Here is a 17,775-nt window from a genome sequence, read left to right on the forward strand (position 1 = left end):
TACATTTGTGTGTGTGTGTGTGTGTGTGTGTGCGCGCGCGCACATGCTTGACAAAGATTGGGAGAGTTAGGTAGAGAGCATGAGACAGTGAGAGTGAGTGAAAGAGGAATCCAACATCTTTATTCTTGATTTCCCTCTTCTTATCATATCCCTCTTCTTGTGTTCCACTCACAAAGATGAGAATTGAGGCTTCACCTTCAAAATCTAGATGACAACAAAGAAGGAGACATATCGATGAGCATTCTCTCATTCTCTTATTTACTTTTCTTATTTTCTTGCATTCATGAGAGAATGAATGGAGTAAGCAAGAGATAAAGAGTGAGAGCATAGACTAATTTATCCATGTCATAGGCAAATGCATCAAGAGAAAGTAAGCTCTTGAAAGAATAAGTGTATTTCATCCATGTCCCATTATTGAGTTTGTAGAGTGCAATTAATCACATTAGCAAGGTCTACTCGAAAGCGAAGGATCCAACAGTTGTAGACATGTGAGATCTTGGTTTTAAGATGAATGATACTGTGCATAAGATCCAAGAAGACTATGCATTCACCTCATAATGCACTTATCATCCTTCTATGCATGACGCATGTGTGGCAATTTCTAATTTTAACATTTGGCATTTTGATCTACTACACATAGAAATCCAAACATAGCAAAATCAAACATACCAACAAGCATATTTACTTATCATACAAAGTTGTTTTTCTCTTTGGAAATACCTTGATAGAAAGGCTTTGCTCAATGTGCCAATACCATGCATCGTGTTCAACGTATTACTAAATACAATTTACAGCAAAAAATAGTCATACGCATAATCTTTCATTAGTGTTTTACATGTAGGCATCAAAAAGAACCTACTATACATTTGTGCAATTACAAAAGCTAGTTTTATAATCATATTTCTAGATGGCAAAATAACATTTTGTGATTAGGACAATGGTGATATTATTGTTGGCTCTCAAGCACCTTATGTTATGGATTTTTTTCTCGCATAATGTGCATATCAAGAATATGACTAGTGTTCCCCAATCCCTTCATGTTAGAAGTTTCATGCAACCTTTTCTTTAAGGTATCCACATTCATGAATGACTTCCTAGCAATGAGCATGCCATCCACATATAGAACCAAGATCATAAGGCGATATCCCTAGCCTTCCTAATATATAGGTAGTAATAGGTCTCACTCCTAGTGACCACTCAAATTGCATAGATGCATCAAACATGCGATATCATTCCATGGAAGCTTGTTTCAAACCATATAGGCTCTTATGAATGCACTACTACTACCATGTTGAGTTTATGCAACTACTCAGATGAGATATATTCAAAATTGTTGAAAAGATTTGGATTTGATGCATGTAAGAGTATGGCTAATCTTGGAGAACTTTTATTATATCTTAGTATTCAAGATCTAGGTGATCCCATTGATTCATCCTAATATTAACATGATATGTTAGGAATCTTCTTTGTCTATGGCACTAGGGTAGATGTGCAACTTGCAATCATGTGTGAATAGATTTATGAATAGACCATGTTCAAAGCATCGACAAGTAGTTAAGTGGATCTTTCATGGATCACATATGATTAAGCTCTATTTTACCCATGTGGTCTTGTTAGCCATCTTCCTTGTCTATCACACTAGGTCAGATGTGCAACTTGCATTATCATGTGTGAATAGATTTCTATAGACCATGTTCAAAGCAATGGCAAGTTATTCTACCCATTTGGTGTTGATTCACACCTATATGCTTTCAAAATTTTCTATTAAGTAGGTTACTCTACCCATGTGGTGTTGATCCACACGTATATGTTTTCTAAAATTTTGAAATTGTGGCACCAAAGTATCCACTAGCAGGTTTTGCTTCCTTCTTGGTGCTTCATGCATGTTTTTGGAGAGAAAAATGAATCCTATTGTTAGCACTTCCACCGTAAAGTTGATTAAAGGCAACCTTCACAACTACAGTTGAATCTATTAGCAAGTTAGGTGTTGATCAATCAATCCTCTACCACTATCAACATTAACAATTGAGTTGCTTTAGTAATTGCGAATAATGTAGTCTTCTACACTTGCATCAAGCATATTGAGGCACATGACCATTTGGTACAAGAGAACCTTTTATCAAGGGAGAGTACCTTGGTCTATGTGCCTATGCAATACAATTTAGCATAACTTTCCATAAGGCCTTAACTAATGAGAATTTTGAATCTTTTTACAAAGCTTTGGACATATTTCAATTCCTAGATTGATCAATCATATCCCTATACCATTGGTTCACGTAATCACTCATTGTGAGGGATTTTAAGAATATACTATGGCAATATTTTCTGAATACACTCATGATTGCCCAAGATTTTCTCCTCCTTAAAAGGTTTTTTCCCTCAAGTTTGTACATACCTTACTTTTGCTCTCCTAGGGTTGTGCACTTACTTTTTGTTCTTTTGCTTTTTCATTATCTTTGATAGTAGAGTTTTGGCATTCATGTTTCTTCTATATGATTGTTGTTTATGTTATTGTTGCACCTCTTGTCATTGTCTCCAATGATGAGATATCATTTCCATAAATACAAGGGGATAGGAGCAAAGATGTGGAGTCTCATTGAGTAGAAGAGAAATGAATTCCATCATCAAACGGATGAGTCCAATGAAATGAAATTCATTAGATTCATGTGGCAATGCGCATACATTTTCTAATAGGAGCCTAATAAAATGGCATAAATTCTTCATTACCTAATTTTATGGACATGCATGAGTTGAGTGATATGTTATACTTGTGAGTTAACCTTTTGAACTAAATGACAATGTACAAATGTAATGTAATCAAATGGGGTACAATGAAAAAGTGGAACACCATGGTTAGCTTGATGCTTACACTCTTAGTCAAGGCTACAATCTTATGGAGTGCATGAAAAAGGCCCTATGAAAGTCATGAAAGTGTGCCCCTTGTGTGAGAGCTACCATAGTCATGGTATAAAGTCCCAATTGGTTATTAGCATGAGCTATCATTGTCTCTTGAGTCATGAGTTACCATTGTATCTCCTCTTTTGGTCATTAGCATGGCTACCATAATCATGGTTTATACTCTTTTGAGTCATGAGCTACCATTGTTACATCTCCTCTTTTGGTTGTTAGCATGAACTATCATTGTCTCTTGAGTCATGAGCAACCATTGTTGTATCTCCTCTTGTGGTTGTTAACACGAGCTACCATCATCATGATTTAGCCTCTTTTGAGTACTTATCTACTTATCTATTCTCATTTTCGCATTTAGAGTTGAATATCAATTCATTACACAACTAATTGAGAGAGCATCTTATGATCCTCACAAGGAAAGGGGGAGAGACAAATGCAAATAGAAAAATAGACAAGAGATTGTGTATGCATTATTTAGAAGTGTCATGGAATACATGGAGAGAGAGAGAGAGAGAGAGAGAGAGAGAGTGTGTGTGTGTGTGTGTGTGTGTGTGTGTGTGTGTGTGAAGGAAGAAAAAGAACGTGAATCAAAACATTAACAAAAATACAATTTGAAATTTAAGGTTGAGATTTAATGGCATCAATTCCAATGTAATAATGAGCTTACATGTACTTCTAATCATCTTTTCAAAAATGGGTCTACATAATTTTGGCATGGATGAAAAGAGAATAAAAGGAAGTCATCACTACTAATTGAGATTTGGCCCCACTACATATGAGAGAGATCCACCATATCTTGCTCTAGCTAGTAGGATTTGATCAAGAACTTCATCAAATCCTTACATGGCCCATATTATTTCACTTTTGACCCTTATGGTTAAAGTTGTTTAAAGAGACTCCAAAATGTTTAGTAGGTTCTTTTTAAGACAAATGTATAATATTTTTTTTCAAGGTCACAATGAGTTTAATGATATTTCCAAACATGCTTTCAAAAATGGATGCACAAGTTCTCATCATTAAAAGAGGTAATCCCTCATTAGTTAATTGAGATTGGATTCCAACCGTACACGAGTGCAATTATGAGGGCTGAACAGTTAGCTGAGATTTGGTTTCAACTGTACAAGAAAGAGCAATTATGAGGACAGATCACTTAATTGAGACTCTTCTCCAACTATACATGAAAGGGCATTCACGAGGATAGATCACTTTATCATGTTCTCACTAGTAGAGTTTGATCAAATCCAGAGATGACCTAATCATTACATTTTGGCCCTTATGGCCATGGATTCTTAGAGTCCTAGTACAGGGTGGCAAGCTTTGCTTATCTATGGGTTAACATTTGCTTTGAGAAGCCAATTTAGTGATGGATTCTCAAAGCCCTCTCAAGAGAAGAATCAAAGACAAGCATTATCTTTAATGGCTGTACATTTTGGGAAGCCACCATTTTCTATTAGATGTTGGAATGCAAAATCAACATTAGAGAAACTGCTCTTAGTTAAGCTTGACTCTTTCCAAGATGGTTGATCTTCCATTTGAATTGAGAAGGCACAGATGCTCCGTGTAAAATACTAAACTTGCTTCAGATTAAGCTGAGATAAATGTGCCAGACTCAACCATGCATGCATACAAGTAACTCGACCAATCAACAGCATTTCAAGAAATGCATGTTAAACATGGTCATCAACGCTCATCTGCATTGTTTTAAAAAAGTACACAAAATAGTAATATCTATTGAAATGGGAAGACTACCATAGTTTTGACACATTGCAGTGATGAAAACTAGTCTGTGTGATTGAAGAGCCAACTTGAGGTTAAGGTACGTGACTACTTCGCTAACCTACTCCAACTTAAGGTAAACCCTGGGGAGACATAAGATTACTTGGAGGACATCACTAAATCATTGAACGTACAAGTTTCAGGCAAAGCTATATTATTCCACTAAAAATATCATGCTTTGTAGTGACCTCAGTAGTAAATTGCTACCATAATTTCTCATTCCATAAACACTGAACAGGACATGATTAAGACATTAACTAATCATGTTGGTTGGGTACCCTTTTTATTTACAGGCATCTCAACTTTGCATATGTACTCTTTCTACCAAGAGGAAGTAGAATCTAGTAAAATCTTTCGTCAGCAATAAAAACTTTCATGTACAAGCAATCATTAAAAAATAGCTGGAGAATTGCATGGCCAATTTAGTACACCCACCATGTTTTAGAATTTATGTTGTAGCCACCCATTTTCTGCTATTGACCCAAACGAAATATTAATATCATACAGAACTGTGGACTTGAATGCACTTGAGCAAACAATTTGCCAAGAGCTATCTGGCAATAACATTTGCATCTATTTCCACAACGATGCCTTGAGAATTATCAGAATGCACTGCCTTCATTGAGACTGTTAGTGCAAGGCCTTTCATAACACCAAACCAGCTTAGTAAGTGCACTCCAATAAAAGATCTCCTCCAAAGGGAACCCATCCACTTGTCAATCAGCATCTCGACTTTAGAAGTACCTGGTCAAATTTTGTGATATTGGAATGTGTTGAGTTACAAAAGAGAGCCTGCCTCCACCACTTTGCTCGCAGGTGCCCGTTGCCTTCGTTCCACATGTGATGATGGGAACCAGCCACCCTTGCCTTTGCACTCCCCCTCAGACCATCCAGTCGGAGAGACCTGGCGGCAGTACGATTAGCATTAGCACCCACATCAAGCTCAAGCAATTCTGATGCCTTCCCCAGAAGTACCCCTGGTTGAATATCCAATAAATGATGCTACAGCAGGCTTGAAACTTTTCACTCTTTGAGGGACAAGACATAAAAATGTCATAAAGCTAGGAAGATATTTATTCCAACAGTTTTAGGCAGCATAAGCATCACACTACAAAACTCATTGCGAGAACTCCCATAAGGTAGGTCTGCCATTGGTTAGTTTGTCAAAGATTTTAGATGTACAAAGCTTTGGTGTATATGATGGGACATTTATTTTATCAATAATACACGAGGATCCATCCTGGATACATGGAGCTGCTTGAAAATAACGAATCAAATGGCAGCATACTGCATGTACCAGAGTAGAGAAAGAGAAAGAAATACCTGTCGAACTACCACATAATCTCCAACTGTTAAAGAGAGTTCTCCATGTGCCTCTGCTTCAAACGAATGAATCACCTACATGCACATCCAAAAAAGGGATTATAAGTGGAATAACTTATCAGCCAGTTGGAAACTGTTGCAGCATAAAAATAAGGCAGTCACCAGCCCAAGGCACAGCCATAAGACGCTGAAAGCAGACTGATATCAAATGATCTGTAGATGATTAACATGGTAGGCTTTTGAAAACTGTAAGGGCAACCTGTGAGCTAGTGGGTATGCTGATCAACATGGCTGTTGACCCTGAGAGTCACATATATGCTGTAAGGTAACATGGCCTTAATGTGTCGACATAACTTATCATCATTCCAGGCCCCTCTACAAATGTTAATCCAGTTCCTAACCTGGCTACTTGCTGCCCCACACAACAGTATCCCTACCCTCATGCCTGATTAAATACCACTGCGTCCCCCCTCCTCTTTTGGGAGCATCTTCTCCCTGAATCAAGCTGCCTTACACATGCTTGTTGTGTTTACTGAATCCCCTTAGCACTCTAAAAATGTACACTACGGAACACCAACCAGTCCAATTTTACAGGTACAATTCTACTTCTAAATGAACTGGTCTGCTCAAGAGTCAAGTGGCATTCTACCATGTACCTGCTTTGCATGACCACTCCTAGTTTCACAGACTAACCTCATAGCAGGCATGCTATTTGTATGTGAGGAATGGGAGCCCCTTTTGAGATTGCAAGTGCTTGGAAGTGATCTTCCCAAGCATTGATTGAGCTCACAAGTATCAGGGCTCACATCCCTAGTTGTTGAGCTAAAATGGCACTATGAACTGATTAGTTATTTTAAACAATCCCAAAATATCTAATTACTGAAACGTTCTTTAAACAGAAGCATGTTCCTAGAGAGTTTCTGTATCTCATAAGCAACACCCTGATTTGGGAGGATCTACTCATCTATAAATAGACAGGCTGCCCACCATTCTGTCAGAGCGCAGCGGTGCGGAAGCGTAGGACTAAGAGAGAGAGAATGCAGAGAGAGAAGAGAGAAAGAGACAGTGGATGATGAAGATCTGCTGTATAAAGAATGCTGAATACAAAGATATGCAGATATATACACGGGCGCAGTGCGCTGGACTGCGTGTCTCCACCTCGACGATGCAACCTGCTGTTCACCTCGAAGTCCGCTGCAATCTGCACTGTCTGCTGTCCGAAATCTGCGAACAGAGACGGAATCTGCACGTCACCGGTCTGTAATCTGCGAGCAGAGAAGTGTACCAGACTGCTGAAAGTGCCAGGTATAAATAGCCGAAAAACCGGGGGAAATAGGGCACCAGAAATAGCCAGGCGGAATGCAGCCGACTGGCTGCTGCAGGTCGGACTGCCACGTGGCAGTCCGACTGTGCAGTCCGACTGCACCAGCCTGCTGCCCCTGATCAAGCTATGACCTGATCTCTAACACCCCCTCTCAGAGCCTGGGCAGGGCAGAAGCCTGAGGGATCTGGAATGTCTCCGAAGTAGAGCCTGAGGAAGCGCCTTCGTAAACAAATCCGCAAGATTGTCCTCCGTCTTGCAATACTCCACAATGATGGTCTCATCCAGAAGCTTTTCTCGGATGAAAAGGTACTGGATCTCGATGTGCTTCGTCCGGGCATGAAAAACAGGATTCCTTGCCAAGGCAATGCAACTCTCATTGTCACATCGCAGCAATGTAGGACGAGTCTGGGGGCACCCAAGCTCCTCCAATAATCTCCGAAGCCACACAACCTCGCATGTGGTGGAAGACGCGGCCCGATACTCCGCCTCAGTAGACGAAAGGGCTACCGTGGGCTGCTTCTTGCTACTCCATGAAATAACACCTGCACCCAAAGTAAAACAGTAACCTGTAGTAGACCGCCTGTGGTCCACGTCACCGGCCCAATCCGAGTCGCTCCAACCTGCAAGTATAAGATCTGACCCATCTGTCCCTGCGGGGTAATGAATCCCTAAATCAGACGTCCCCCTCAGATACCAAAGTATCCTCTGAGCAACCTGCCAATGTACCGTCTTAGGTTCACTCATGAACCCTGCCAAGAGCCCAACAACAAAACATAGATCAACCCTCGTGTTGAGAAGCCAAATCAAAGACCCAATCAACTGTCGATAGCGGGACGCATCCGCCAAAGGAGAAGCTGAATGGGAAGTGGCCTTCCAGTTCAGATCCATAGGAGTAGAGAGGGCCCGACAATCCTCCATCTCAAAAGACACCAAGAGCTCCTGTACATATCTCTGTTGAGAGATAAAGATCCCCCTCTGAGACTGATAAATCTCATGGCCCAAAAAGAAGTGGAGTAGACCCAAGTCCGTCATCTCGAACGTCCGATGTAAAGCTGACTTCGTCTCTTGGACCTGCTGTGCAACATCACCTGTGACAATCAAATCATCAACATATAATACAAACAGCACACAACCATCCTCGGAAGTGTGAACATATAGCTGCAGATCGGCCTTGGACCGCCGATATCCCAACTGAGATTGGAGGAACGAATCAATCTTCTCGTTCCATGCACGCGGAGCCTGCTTGAGGCCATACAAGGCCTTCTTCAACCTGTAGACTGTTAGATATGATCAATGCCCCACCCTCATTAGGTGCTACCAATGATCCATGGTGCTCAAAGTTGTAAGGCCCCCATTATGAGGAGAAGCCAAATGTGAGCCCGGACATTGGTTGAGTCCTGACTTGTATATCAGATGAGGTCTATGTGACCGGATGGCAAAAAGGTGACTGTTGTGGATCTAATCTTTGGGTTAGACGGAGTGGTTAAGCTGGTAGCAACTCGAGGCACATTGCATTGAGTTGCGTGGTAAGGGAGTTAAAAGGGGCCCCTATTGTGGGGTCCGGGGGCCGCGGAAGCGGCCCCTGGCTGGGGGGTCCCAGGGGGGCCAGCGGCCCCCCTGGCGGGGGTCCGGGGGCAGCGCCCCCGGCCCGATGGTAAAGGGAATATTCCCTGGAATATTCCCTGGCCGACTAGTGGAGGCTCATATGGTAGGTCGGTCAGCAGGCCGACCTAACGACCTTCGCGGGCTATAAAAGCTAAACCCCTTCGCAGCCATCTGACACTCATCTTTCACCCAGTCAGAGTTGTTGTTCCAGCTAGCCTTAAGCTCTTCACCTATCTTCTGTCTAGATCGCCATCTAAGCTTCACACAGTGGAAGCGCACGGGTGGACAGAGCCATCTTTGTATCAGTTGTTTGGAGTTAAAGAATTTTACTGATTCTCCTCTTATCTGTTGTGTACTCTCTATCTCTTTCTCAGATTCTGTTCGCTGCGCCGTGTAATATTTTACATAGACTTTCCCATCGGAAGATCCAAAGCCTGGAGGCTACTCAACATAGATCTCCTCCTTCAAATCACCATTGAGGAAGGCCGAATTCACATCCAACTGATAAACAGGCCATCTCCTATGGCCAGCCAAAGCAAGAACAGCTCTAATGGTCGCCATACGAGCTGTGGGGGCAAAAGTGTCATGATAGTCAATCCTGGGGCACTGTGCAAAACCTTTAGCAACAAGGCGAGCCTTGTGCTTATCCAAAGTACCATCGCTTAGGTATTTGGTCTTGAAGACCCACTTGACGCCAATCACCTTCTTCTTCGAGGGGCGAGGCACGAGTGACCAAGTGCCATTCCTCTCAATAGCCTCCAACTCGGCTTCCATAGCTTTCTTCCATGGTGCGGACTGTAAAGCCTCCTTCACGGAGGTGGATTCTCGATCCTGCATAACACGGGTCATCAAACAATAGTTGGAGCAAACAAGCTCCGTAGAATGTGCCTGGTGCCTCCGTGACCGCCGCGGACCATCCTGCGGTCCCCACTCCTCAGGAACCCCCTCAATCCCTGAATCACGGAGTGTGTCACGGGCCCAACGAGGAGGAGGCCGAACCTCCCCTCGTCGTTCTCCATCAACAGAAGACTCTGGAAAATCCACCGGTGATAACTCCTCAGAGGTGTCCGGTGGAACAGTAGACTCTGTGTCAGAAACAAAATCATAATAAAAAGGCACGGGCTCCACTGGAACTGTAGAAGGAGCCCAACTCTCCCCTGGATCTCCAAGAACGGGATGCTCCTCACCCGTTGAAGTAGCCGGAACCTCCACAAACCGCACATCACGGCTAGTGTACACATCCCGCTTGACGGGATCATACAGTCGGTAGCCTTGGGACTGGGAGCTGTAGCCAACAAATACCTGTTTTCGAGAAGCTGCTTCAAATTTATCACGGTGAGCCTTGGGAATGTGAACATAGGCATCACACCCAAAGACCCGAAAGTAAGAAACATCTGGCTTCGTCCCAAAATAAGCCTCAAATGGAGTTATCCCTTCCACGGGCGAAGTAGGGGATCAATTAAGAATGTGGACTGCAGTAGCTACAGCCTCAGAACCTGAGGGGTCTGTCGGTGCTCCATCATGGTGCGCGCCATCTCGATCACACTGCGGTTCTTCCGTTCAAGAATACCATTCTCTTGAGGAGTATTAGTATTGGCAAACTCCTGGTGAATTCCTCTATCTGCACAAAACCGAGCAAACTCATTAGACACAAATTCACCTCCCTTGTCGGATCGCAAGGTCTTCAACTTCCGGCCTGATCGGTTCTCCTCAAAGAGAAGCCAATCCTTGAAGTGCGAGAAAGCTTCTGACTTTAATGCCAAAAAGTAGGCCCATGTCATCTTGCTATAGTCATCCACGATCAGCATGAAGTACGAGCTCCCACGCAAGGACTCATTCCTCATAGGGCCACATAGATCCGTAGATACTAGCTCCATCGGTGAAGTAGACCGCCGCGAAGCTGTGTGGGAAATGGCATCCCTATGCTGCTTCCCCCGTATGCAAGAGACACATGGCTGCTGGCTCACCACTATATCCGGCAACCCTCGAACAAGCTGTCCACGTGACGCCCTCCGAAGATAGTCATAGTTCAGGTGACCAAACCGAGCATGCCATAACTCTGACTGTGACTGAGAGGTAAGAAGAAGAGTAGAGAGGGCGGTGGAAGACTTCAGTTTGTAAATGCCGTTCTCCTCATATCCGGATGAGAGAACCTTTCTCAATCCACGATCAAGGACTCGCACCGTCATACTGTCAAACTCCACCAGAAGACCAAGGGAGCAAATCTTATGAACTGAAAGGAGATGGTACCCTAATCCTGGTACATGCAAAACCTCTGAGGTATGGGTACCACCTCGTCCATCCGGAATAAGCTGCATCTTACCCCGACCTGCAACAGAAACTGAAGAGCTGTCTCCAATGAGAATCTGCCCACGCGAGGGTCGCAGCTGGGCAACACCATCTGATGAAGGAGTCATGTGCCGTGAGGCACCACTATCAACAATCCACTCTCGAGCTTGGGGAGCCGTCATCGCAGCATCAGAAGCATTCGGTGAAGCGTCCTCAATGACAGCTAGATGAAGAAATGCAACTGATGAGGGTGCAACCACCGCTCCAGAATCCTTAGTGTCCTTCGTATCTTTGTCAGGGCAATCCTTCTTCCAATGGCCAGTCTTTCCACAAATATAGCATGTGGAGTCTTTGTCCTTGTCCTTCTTGGACTTGTTATCCCCCTTCTTCTTCTTTTGGTCCTTCCCCTTCTTCTGAGAGGCTTGACCTGTCAGCGCCTCCGACTTGGAAGCATTCTGTCCCTTTAACTGTTCCTCTTCGTCCAAGACCATAGGAACCAACTCTTCCCACCGAAGAGTAGACTCTCGCCCCGAAGCAATAAGGGCAGAGTAAAATGTACCGAATCGTGGCGGCAACTGGGACAATAGTGTGATCGCCATGTCTTCGGAGGAAATCGGCTTCCCCGCATTCCGAACCTGCATCTGTAGCTACCTTAGCTTGTTAATGTGCTCCCGTAGCGAAGAAGACTTATTTACGGACAAGGTCCGCATCTGTACCTCCAAAGAAACCCGCTTCATTAGGATCATCCGATTGTACATCTGATCAAGCTCTAGCCATATCTCCCGAGCCACCGTCAAGTGCTCAATGTGAGCTATCACGGCTGTAGTGCATGATAGAAAGAGAAAGGATCGAATCCTGGCATTCAGTTTGTCCCAATGAGACTGGGCCTTGGCCAACTCCGCACGAGCATCGGAAGAGAGTTTGGACTCATCTCTTACCGAGGGCCGATCAATCTCCTGTACCAACTCCGCCAAATCATAGGACTCAAGGATGGCCAACATCATGATGCGCCAAATGCGGTAGTTGTCGCCGTCGAGCTTCTGATCTGTAGGAAGAGCCGGAAAGACAGGCACCTTCCAGTCCATAATCGCCTGGAACTCCAAGTCCATCTCTGTAGACATCTTCACCTGCAATGCCTTCACAAACGCAAAAGCAGCCCCCTCTGATTGGGTAAACTCAGCCTGCTAAGGCTCTTCTGCGTCCTGAACCTTCTTCACCCGCCGGAGGCGATGAAAAAGCAAAACCTGCACTTGTAGGCTGAAAACTCAAACTTCCTCCGCGTCAAACAGCAGTAAACAGCAGCAAATCCACCACCTGTACTCCTTTCCTGTGCGCCCACACTCGTTTCAGCCTTGTTCCAAGGCACAGCCCTCCTGTCTACCCTTAAACGCAAAAAACGCAAATTTGTGTCGCGATGGAAACTCCTCTTCAGGTTGATTCTGCGCTCAGTCAGCCCTCAAACACTGTTCTGATACCATGTCAAAGTGCAGCGGTGCGGAAGCGTAGGACTGAGAGAGAGAGAACGCAGAGAGAGAAGAGAGAGAAAGAGACAGTTGACGATGAAGATCTGTTGTATAAAGAATGCTGAATACAAAGATATGCAGATATATACACGGGCGCAGTGCGCTGGACTGCGTGTCTCCACCTCGACGATGCAACCTGCTGTTCACCTTGAAGTCCGCTGCAGTCTGCACTGTCTGCTGTCTGAAATCTGCGAACAGAGACGGAATCTGCGCGTCACCGGTCTGTAATCTGCGAGCAGAGAAGTGTACCAGACTGCTGAAAGTGCCAGGTATAAATAGCCGAAAAACCGGGGGAAATAGGGCACCAGAAATAGCCAGGCGGCTGCATTAAATGCAGCCGACTGGCTGCTGCAGGTCGGACTGCCACGTGGCAGTCCGACTGCCAGTCCAACTGCACCAGCCTGCTGCCCCTGATCAGACTATGACCTGATCTCTAACACATTCAACTTATCCTGTTTTTGCATCTCATCACTCTTTGGCAGATTTTCAGACATCAGCACACATCATTCAGTGGCTATCCGGCCCTTGTGACTACTGCCACACCTTCCTCAGCTAGCGCCTACCTTGCCTCTGCCTCTAGTTGCTGCATTTATTGCTGTAGCAGGCCACCCTGCTGTCCAGCACCCTGGACATCAGTTTCCAGCCTGCATTTGGCTGCTGCACAGGCCACCCAGCACGCCCTCTATCAGCTATCGCCCAGTCTTCCTCTGTTGCTGCTGATCGGCTGGTATCATCTTCCAACCGGTACATTGTTGCATTTACCAGTTCCAGCCGTCTAGACTGCTGCATTTTGGTTACTAGTCTGCTGCCCTTCCATTCTCAACATTATTTCAGCTCCAAATGGTGGTTACAGCACTCAGGACCCATCTCCGGTGGACATCACTCTCCACCTACTCCCATTTGAGCATCTTGTACACTATCTCCATCATCTACAGCATTGATTCATTCACTTCAACGTTCTCTTTCTTCTCTATTTGTGTTTATGTTTTTGTGTTTTTGCATTATTGTATAAGTTATTCTATTTTAGTCCTCTTCGTACATTTTGTGTTTCCTCAATGCAAACCCTAGCATATCCTCACATGGTATCACAACTTGTGCTCTTGTAAAGAATATCATGTGGCTATCATGGAGAGCTTGGTTTTGTGCGAGATACATGAATGACACATAGCCAATTCACAATTTCTTAGACTCCTTGGGATCCCACAGTGCCTTTTCAAGCTTCTCTATCACTAGAGACCCTAAGGAGAGAGAAGGATGATGATGCTTCACCTTCACCTTCTTAGCCAAATCCACATTTCATGACAAACAAGGAGTTCCAAGAATACTTGTGCATCAAGTATGGTTGCAACTATTGCTCTCCAACTCTTGAGAACCTTGCTCCCAATACATCCAGATCGGTTGGTAAGGCTAGCCAACTCTTTGATCAAAGCGACATACAACATTTGGGATGATTGGCAATCTATCTTCTTCATCACAAAACCAAACACAATGTCATGTTCATCTAACCCTTTTGAGTCATTCAAATCAAAACCCTCCCATGTCTTGTATGCAACGCCTCGATAATGACAGATTTGAGTATGTAAATGTAAATCAAGGAGGGCCTCAAAGCAAACGTACTTCCACAAATGTATTTGATACTTCTGTTTCATTTAAGCATGGTGTTGATAATCACTCAATGCCACTTTGCACCCTAGTACATTGTTGGCAAGAATGCCACCTTTTAAGAATGTGTCTAACATCCATTCCCAAGGGAGCACATTTATTTATCCTAGGATGGGTGTGATGGGTATCCCCCTCACTCCACTTGAAAACTCACTACCCCATCCATCAACCTCTCAAATGCAAGGATTTCTATCCTCTACTTATGGTGCATTGTAATACACTCCATGGGTCACTCCTACATAGGGTTTTCCATTCTTTTCCTACCATGTCCCTATCCCTCTTCCTCTGACTACACATGCGGCTATCATGCTCATGCCCCATCAACCCGCATCCACTTTTGAATCCACTATGCACACATCCTACATACATAGAAAAACTCATTTTAACAAGTCAAATTTCACCACTTGGTCTAACCTCATGTATTGAGTGCTTGAATCTCAAGGTCCTTGGAAACTAGTGGTTGGTTTAAAGCCCACACGAGACCCTCACCTAGCCCACCCCAACCAGATTTGTCAATGGAGAGCTTACAATGCTATGACAAATGTCGAGTTAATGCAAGGGTTACTTCCTAAAGCCAACCTTCCTCCTCGAATGGGGTGGTAATTCCATCTTGACTGAAGCTCGTTTCTAATGTTTTAGGAAACTCGTATGAAACTTGTGAAACCCATTTCATACCTCCCATTTCAGAAACCCTCAGCAACTATGAGAAATGTAAAGTTGCTCCCAAACAAATCCATAGAGCATTGGAACCTTGAAAGGGTTAAGGCATCAGGACATCTAAAAGGAGCCAACCATCAGCATTAGTAATATGTGGCACCTAATGCGAAGATAAAATATCAAGCAAGCCAAGATTTCCATACTAATAGCCTGACAGTAAATAGCACTAGGGCACATATTGAATGCAAATGGGATGGTCCCTATATGAGGAACTTTGAATGAAAGCCCTATAATTTGTCACCACAGGGACATACTTTCAAATGGTTGCTCACAGCAACATCTTTGTTGATCAGTTTTGTACAGTACAGAATCAATCAAGAATGAATAAAGCCAGCATGAGAGTGGTTTCACAGGCCAGTCCATTCATTCTGAAGAAGTGAGGGAAAAAAACGAGAGGGAAGAGGTGGTATAGGTATATCAGCAAGTTGATGGATGCCCACAGGCAGATGAGCTTCTCATGGATGATGGATCACAGTGGAAATCAATCAATTTGATGGCAGGGGACCACATCGCTGAGCAAAAACAATATAAATGGAGTTTACCTCTGCCAAAAAGTACATGGCTCTTTGAGTTGCAGTTGCTCCAAAATTAATGGCAGTATAATCCGCTCCATTTGATTTGACTTCATCATATGACGGTGGTGGCATATAAGATTCAGGTAATGCACTGATAGATGGAGTCACTTCACTGCGCTGACGCTCAGCGACCATCTGAATATCCAACAACAGCCAATCAACTGTTAACTTCCAAATGGGTGGTTACTTCACACTACAAGTACACTCTGAAAGGACGCAAAGAAAGTCAACATGTTTCTAGATTCTCCCTCTAGCTCTTCCTTTCATGTGAAATATCCATCAAGTATAAACATACTGCACCTGTGTATAAAGCTGGTCAAGAATCTCTGCAGCCCGCTGGTGATATACCCGTTCAGCTTCAATCTGGCCATATCCAAGGAGTCTCTCTCTCTCTTTTTTTTTTTCGTAAAAGGACTCTCTCTCTCTCTCTCTCTCTCTCTCTCTCTCTCTCTCTCTCTCTCTCTCTCTCTCTCTCTCTCTCTCTAAAAATTTATAATAACAACCAATATACGAAGAGGCTGAACCCTATAAAAAAGTGCATCCATAAAGCTTAGAAACACTCATTCAAAAATTATCTTTAAGATCCTTTAGTGACAAGGTTGTCAGAAAGAGATTGGTGCAGAGATGTTCTAAAGTAAGTGTAATCATCAGATGCAGAGGCCTCAAATGTAGTCAGGTTGCAAACAATCCAAATAGTCCAGAGCGTGCAAAAGCACATCCAGAAAAAGAAAGTAGCGTAAGATCCAATCTGACTGGGAAAGAACCACAGAACTAGAAAAGCATAAGATCCAATCTGACTGGGAAAGAACCACAGAACTAGAAAAGCTTGCCAAATCAAACAGGACGTGTGGGCATGTACACGCACACCCCTGCCCACCGCCCACTCTCTCCCTCCTTCCCTCGCCCTCACCGTCTCACTTAGGTTACTGGGCTTTCCCCTTTAACTTGTACCGATTTCAATGGAAAGAAATGCTAATGGGTCTAATGAGACATTTGATATTCCAAAACTATCTGTCCAAGTCTTGGTTTTATTTCCCTGCCCCACCGTTACAAGAACACAAACATGTACACATGAAACATTAGCAAAGAAGGCATGCTTTAAACAGGAGTTATAGAGCTTGAAAAGACATGGCATCTGGAAGGGTCACAGGAAGCGATTCAAATACCTGAAATGGCATCCTTATCAGATGGTGCTATTTTTCAAATAATGCAGCCAAATCGGATATACATAATGACATATCATGATGCCCTGGACTCTCTAAAAAATGATCTGAGAAGCATACGCTCTGGTACATTTCAACAGATAAACACCTTTTTAGAAAATCCAACATCATTGTTTGCTTTAGTGATGGAATTGAGGAGCACCCAATCAAGGTAAAGGCCAAAGCAGAAGTGAGTCTTCAACCTCAAGTCAATTGGCAACACAATAAGCACTCCAAATACATTTTTCCAGAAACCAATACTAAGGCCTAGAGTGCATTATATGTTACACACAAGGTTATGGATATTGCAATGCAAATCCAATAAATAATGTTTAACAAGGCTATTTGGAAATACATAAATAGATGTAGATACAGATATAGATTTATTTATTTATTTATGTATAACTCCCTCACAACTCTCATACTTGGTCTTCTAACAAATTTCACATTTGATTTTATAATGCACAATGGCACCACTGTATTTTAGCTTAGCTTTGCTACCTCTAGGGAGAATTTTTGCTACCAGTTTTGAGTGTTTCAGTGTAGCTGTAAAACCTTTTAAAGGCCATGCAGTGTCTCTGAACACTTTTAAAAAATCAGCATACCATAGCAATGAGACGTTGAAGAGTAAGGCGTTGCTGCTGGGCTTCAACTGCAATCATTGCAGCTGCAGCTTCTTTTCCAAGTGTTACCATGGCTGATGTAAGCTCTCCTAATTTTGCTTCTGCTGTTTGCAGTTTGTAAGCATTCTCAACAGTCCCACCTGCCTCTTTTGTCTTCAGTTGTCTACGAGCAACCTCAGCTGCCTGGCACCCCATATCACTCCCAGAAATCCTATTAATATATAATAATCGAATATGAAAATTTCC

The 17,775-nt window shown here is 43.4% G+C and overlaps 1 protein-coding gene across 3 annotated transcripts in view; it reads right to left on the bottom strand.

The window, feature by feature from the left end:
• Positions 1-5,016: 5,016 nt before the first annotated feature.
• LOC148016065 (SH3 domain-containing protein) overlaps positions 5,017-17,775 on the bottom strand; it is a 28,745-nt gene continuing 15,986 nt past the window's right edge. For all 3 annotated transcript variants that reach the window (XM_087664773.1, XM_087664775.1, XM_087664774.1), the window contains exons 7-11: positions 17,512-17,712; positions 16,005-16,067; positions 15,672-15,839; positions 6,010-6,084; positions 5,017-5,590 (exon numbers count right to left, since the gene is read on the bottom strand). In XM_087664773.1, the coding sequence (XP_087520899.1) occupies positions 5,465-5,590; positions 6,010-6,084; positions 15,672-15,839; positions 16,005-16,067; positions 17,512-17,712 (633 nt within the window). In that variant the 3' untranslated portion in view covers positions 5,017-5,464. The remainder of the gene's footprint in view (positions 5,591-6,009; positions 6,085-15,671; positions 15,840-16,004; positions 16,068-17,511; positions 17,713-17,775) is intronic.

The sequence above is a fragment of the Lygodium microphyllum genome, chromosome 23, assembly GCF_053477565.2.
Source record: "Lygodium microphyllum isolate KBCC chromosome 23, Lygodium_microphyllum_v1.1.10, whole genome shotgun sequence".
Taxonomy (NCBI): domain Eukaryota; kingdom Viridiplantae; phylum Streptophyta; class Polypodiopsida; order Schizaeales; family Lygodiaceae; genus Lygodium; species Lygodium microphyllum.